Source organism: Mauremys mutica, chromosome 1 (assembly GCF_020497125.1).
Source record: "Mauremys mutica isolate MM-2020 ecotype Southern chromosome 1, ASM2049712v1, whole genome shotgun sequence".
Taxonomy (NCBI): Eukaryota; Metazoa; Chordata; order Testudines; family Geoemydidae; genus Mauremys; species Mauremys mutica.
Window position 1 is genome coordinate 103,595,276 of NC_059072.1, and position 6,000 is coordinate 103,601,275.

Consider the following 6,000-nt stretch of genomic DNA (forward strand, 5'->3'; position numbering starts at 1 on the left):
GAACTGCGCCAGTTCATATGGGCAGAGAATCTGGGTACTGAATGTAGCATTAGATGTGTCGTGTACAGCAGTAGAGATATTTATGGACACGGTGTTTTCTTTTCACCTGTCAACAACATATCTGTTCGTTTACCTATACTACTGGACAGGCACCATGATTTGACAGAATACTGCTTCCAGAAGATGGAATTTCCAATTAAACCATAAACATTGAGATGTTTCGGCTACTGTATTATTTTTCTCAGGAAAGATGTGGATACCTGTCATCAGCGTTTCATGCACTCGGTCTTTAAACCATCCCTACCCAAACTGGCCTATGCCAGCTTCCTCGTAATACCCTTTTGGAGATAACCCCTTTATGTTCTGGCGTTCCGTCGCACGCTTAAGTTGTCACGTCTGTTCAAATTCGTCCTCTCCCTGAGGAAGAGAATTTCCTCCCTTTGTGTACTTCCAGCAGCATTTGTCCCCACTAGCTATCACCACTATCCATATTCCATGTTGTCTTAAAATAGGTGTATTTAATAAAAATATTGAGAGGCTCAACAAAAACAAAATTAAGCAGGATTGGGGCCTGATTTCTCAGAGCTGCGGAGCACTTCCTATTAACATCAGTTGGAATTGTGGGCACTCAGTACCTCTGAAAATCAGACAGGGTGTAAATATGACTCTCCTCATACTATGCAACACATAGCTAACGAGGCCAAAATGGTCTGTCTGCCTAATGTAGCTAGATATCTGTACCCCTATTCCATACTTAGGAATGTGGTATCCAAGTAACTCATTCTGTTCTGGTCAGCATAAGCATCCTAATGCTCTTTTACACCTAGACCAGCACTCAGCGGAGAGATCTTACAGGCTCTGTTGCATGCCTCTTCGAGTGACATCTCAGGATCAGTGTTGGTTGTCAGCTCTCATAATTCGTCCTTCAGCCCTTTCCTCAGGCAGCTCAAGTGACTTTAGTTTTATAGGTCTTTAGGGCTTTTTTCTCAAGTGCATATGGAATATTATATCATTATTACTATTTTATTACTTGTATTACAGTATTGCTCAGACTCCAGTCAGGATCAGAGCCCCATTTTGCAAGATGCCAAGTAAACAGTTGTTTTTTCAGACATCAATACCTATCATACACACTCTTCCAATGTTATCTCTATATTGTCATACATTTCATTAAATTATTTTTTCCTTGATAGACAGTCTCTTCATTTTTGCCCATCAGTTGTCTGGGTGGTTAGCGAGCATTGCAAGGCTTCTGGACCCATTTCAAAGGATTTTATTGCCCTTATTTTAAGTTAGCAGCTCTTGTTACCATTTCAAATAGGCACGCATCACTCTAATGTGGTTTCAGCAAACATCCTCTCCTTTAGTCAACTGTAGTAGCAATTTACTTATGTTCTCTGCTCTTTTTCCTTTCTGATTGCTACAGTTTGTATGCAGATGCTAATGAGTTTTTCTCAGTTTGCTAAAAAAAAAAAATTGTGCAGATTATAACATTGACTAAAACCCTACAGAACATAGGTTCTGTTGCTTGTCACAGAGCCCACCTGAATGCCTATTCTGCCTCTCCATTGGGGCAGTCGTTCTTTCCCTCCTTCTTACAAAGCATAATTAAATGGAAAAAGAAAAAATGCTAAATCCATGCCCTAATCTGACAGTTCCCTGTAACAGAAAGGAAGTTTTTTCTATTGTATCTTCACAGACTAATGTCTTTCACTAGTTCAGATCTTTGCAATTCTCCTCTTTGGAAAGATGACATCTGGACATCTTAAAAAGTTTTATTTGTTATAATCACGTTCCTCGGGTGTAATGTTTCCTGGATGCTTGGGACCCTTTCACCAACATTCTTCCGGCTCTCTCGCTCTCTCTCATATGAACACATTTCTGACATTATCTGAGGTTAGAACTAGAACTAGAAGGTTAGAACTAGAATATTTTCTTCCTTAGTTGACACAGGTGGGTTCTGATTTTTTCATGTTCCTGTGATGGACTCTATTACCTTACAAGATTCTTACCTCTGCTTCCCACAGTCTGCACTCTCAGATTTTCTCTGGAATATGCTAAGATATGAGTCTTCAGTCTTGCTTCCTGACCCAAAATCAACAAGCAGGTCACTACACTTCACTCTACCCTTCCACTAAACTAATCCAAGAAGGCTTGATCCAGACTCCTTTGAAGTCAGTGGGAGGATTTCAGTTGACTTTAGGGGGATTTGGATAGCTAGAACAAGTTATAATATTTCTTTTGGGAAACAGTAAAATACTACACTCAAAAATACAGCCATCACTGTCACTCTTTCTGTGTCAAAATAGAGCGTATTATGAAGGAGGAAAGAATTCTCACTGAGAAAGCATCAATGAAGTAGGGTAAACACTTTATAGCAGTACATGTTACTTTGATACGGATCTGCAAGGTAGAAAACATCTTTGTTTTGATAAGAAAAGGAAAAAATAATAGACTAAAACTACTTGCACAAATCCTTGTGCCTTTTTACTGGTAAACCATCTTCAACTGGTTGTCATAATCCATCTTATTGGTGGCATTGGGAGCTAGTGTGTGTCAGTTTTTATAGCCTCACATTTGTTTACCAATCTGATATCCACTATGAGAGCCCAACAGTAGCCACTTGTGTTTTAATAAGATATTAAAAACCATTAAGGCAACTTTTAAACCAAAACAATCAACAACCACAGTCAGCAAACATTCTCTTCCACCAAGAAACCATTCCTGCTATATTGATTGACTGTGTTTTACTGAATGGTATAGTGACTTCTAATGTTAATGTACTCTGAAAATAGCTCAATTTGCTAGTAAAACCTCAGTGTCAAATGGAGTTTGTTTGCTTTTTTCAATTGGAACCATAGAACCCTGTTCCTCTTCAATATAGAATTAGACTACCTGTCGGGTCTGCTAACCAAAGACTGCAGGTAAGAATTATTTGAGTGCATTTGGCCAGGATGCCTCTATTTTGAAAAATTAGAGCAGCAATTCATTTCTTTCCAATAACTGAAATTGTTTCTTTCTCACGAGCAAGATGGGATACCACTTATATATTATTAAAAAAAAAAAAAAGCCCTGCGTTATCCAGCATAAATCCTTTCATTTTCCTATCAAAGCTCCTTTTCCAAAAAACCCAGCTGCACTGTACATGAGCTGTGCAAGATAGCATCCTACATATTATGGGGATGACTGTGATTTCAAGATTGTCATTTTAACAAAAATCCCAAGCCTGTTCCTTAGTTGTCATCCATTACTAGTTTCAACTGCTTTGCCAGATTTCACCATTCACAGTGTGAGAGCCGTTAAAAGAGACTACAGAGAATTTATTGTTTTGCTTAGTGAATACAGTTTTCTTCACTAGGGTCCCCTCTTTTCCTCCCCCACTTAAACTAAGACCTTCTTTTGCTTCTTAAGCAAATAGAACTACGGAACAAAAACAGAGTGTATTCCTTTTTAATTTGGGACAACTGGGCCCTACATCAAGGCAATGTTTCTGAAACTGTGAAGCTCAAACAACTCTAGACAATGGAAAAATGAATTTTTTCTTGCTGAGTCTTTCTTCTAGTTCTGCTTTTACTAATTTGGGACCCTATTGGTCTCAGCACTGTCCAAACACATGGTGACAGTTCCTGCCCTGGAGAGTGCACAATCTGAATAGACAAGACAGAAATGAGTGGGGAAAGGGAAGTGGTAGTATTCCCATTTTACAGATAATATGGGGAACTGAAGCGCAGAGAGATTAAGTGACTTGCCCAAGGGCCAACAGGAAGTTGATGGCAGAGTGAGGAATTAAACCAAGTCCAGTTCAGTGCCTTATCCACAAGACAGTCCTTCGTGACTTTCTCCCATCTTTCCTGTATTTAAACATTAGAGAATGGCCAGATTTTTGTAAACCTTAGAAAAGAATATGAAAATTCCTGAACTTGGGACAGGCCAGCAACTTATTTGTTTTGTGCCTCACAAGCACAATCACCCATTCACGCAGTAGGGAACTAGCAGGGGTTAGACATATCTCCATGCTGCTTTTTCGCTCTTCTCTGCCTTTTGTCTTTCTCCTTTCTCAAGCTCATCTTATTTTGAATAGGAAGAACAATCACTTTCTTTTCTTTTTCTTTTTTTTGCATTTTGCAGACACATATGCATGGACATCAAGAATATTCCTCCTCACCAGTATTCCAGATGCAGAGGACTTCAGCCAGACAGCCCTCAGCACCACCTGCTCATCTTCCACACAGCAGCCTTCAGGGACAGGGGCTCTGCTACACCACCAGTTCCAATGAGGACCTCCAAACTGGTCATTCCTCGGCATCGCTCATAAAAGCAATTAGAGAGGAGCTTCTGCGACTCTCACAGAAACAGACAACAGTGCAGAACTTTCACAGCTGATTTGTCATGCTCTTGCAAATCTGCCAGGTATCTGCTTCCTATGGAAGCAAGAATCAAAGGAAATCAGCAACGTTTTTCTTCTGTCATCAGAGTGAACTTCCACAGCGCCAGAGATTACACATCAGAAAAGAGCAGCAACAAAAGGAGAGAGAGAGATTTGTGTGGAGGTAGGGATAGGGAGGCCAAAGTGATAATGTCAGAGCTGGCTATTTGGCTTAATCTGTTAGCATTTACTGTACCCCTCTTTGGTTTGATCTAATGAACAAAATAAAACTTTCGGTCAAAAGCTAACCCTAAAAAAACACATGCACGCACACAACCTCCCGACCAAGCATAGTAGACGGTGAGACGCTTGGCTTAAAGAAAAAGGCAAAGCTTTCCTGTTACCAGCAAGATGGACTGAATTAACATTTGATGAGCGATTACAAGAATTCTAACCTCTCCAGTGTTTTTAGTGAAGTGGCTCGTGTTAGTGCTTTGCAGGATTACAAACGATATAAGGTCGGAGACATTGAAGGTGTGATCCAGCATAGGAAATCACCTTAAGACAATAACAGTAAGACTATGTAGAAAGAAAAAAAAAGAAAAGGATTTCTGAGCTACTTGTCTCAAACCAGAACAATAATTGTTATAGCTCTGTGTTTTCAAATAGAGCTACTCTCTGCACTCCTCCCCGTTTTTCTTCTGGTGCTGAAGCTTCAAGTGTCCCTTCATCTTCATGTTTGCAAAGTAAAACGATGGCCTTTTTAACCCCAAGAATATATGTGGAAATTCATTCAGAGTAGGAAAGCAAAATGTCCAAAAAGAAAAGGCTGGATATTTATTTTGTTAAAAATACATTGAAATCTAGATGAGAATACTTAGTCATAGTTGAATTTTTGAGCATAAGTATGTATGTTTGTCTGCTAAACATAAATACTCTCATACTATATGCTTTCACAAGACCAGGGATAAAATATACTAACCTGTAGTTTGTGTTGTGGCCAGAAAGCAAGCCAGCGTGGGTGATGCAGGATCACCAGTGCTAGTTATAAATTTACTATAAACCACAGTGTACGTTGGGGTCTCAGTCAAAACTAGTGAAACTGAATCTTACAAAAGGTAAAACTTGAGGCAAAGACGTTTAGAATATTAACATAAGCTTAGATTTGTTGTTTGAGACAGTTATTTTATTTCTATCTGTTCCTACTGTCCGCCTGGATGAAGGGGCAAGGTAATGGTGGTACATGTCTTTGGAGTATCTGTCATTATTTTTCCAGAGTTTAATTTACAATTAGCTATGAGTTTACTAATATCTGGCCATTGCACAATTGTAACCTGCATAATACAAGTGAAAATTCTAACTAAGTTTTGATTTGTTGGAGTATTTTTATTTTTAACTTGCATCGAATTAAAACTAAAATGGTGGCATAGAGAAGGTATAAGCTAATATTGGTCAGGAGGCTTAGGAGTCTCACACTGAGACAGTGATGTCCTTGACTACTTGATACTAGGAGTTGGAATTTTCAAACACAGAACCCAAGGGTATTAATGAATTGTCTGAACTATGGACCACAAAAGGGTCATCAAGCAGGTGGCTTTGGGGTATGTCTGAGTCTGCCTCATATAGATACCGTA

The 6,000-nt window shown here is 39.2% G+C and overlaps 1 protein-coding gene across 2 annotated transcripts in view; it reads left to right on the forward strand.

Annotated features, from left to right (window-relative positions):
• Positions 1-5,708, forward strand: part of KIAA1549 (KIAA1549 ortholog) — a 213,807-nt gene extending 208,099 nt beyond the window's left edge. For both annotated transcript variants that reach the window (XM_045002706.1, XM_045002707.1), the window contains exon 20: positions 4,129-5,708. In XM_045002706.1, the coding sequence (XP_044858641.1) occupies positions 4,129-4,383 (255 nt within the window). In that variant the 3' untranslated portion in view covers positions 4,384-5,708. The remainder of the gene's footprint in view (positions 1-4,128) is intronic.
• Positions 5,709-6,000: the final 292 nt, after the last annotated feature.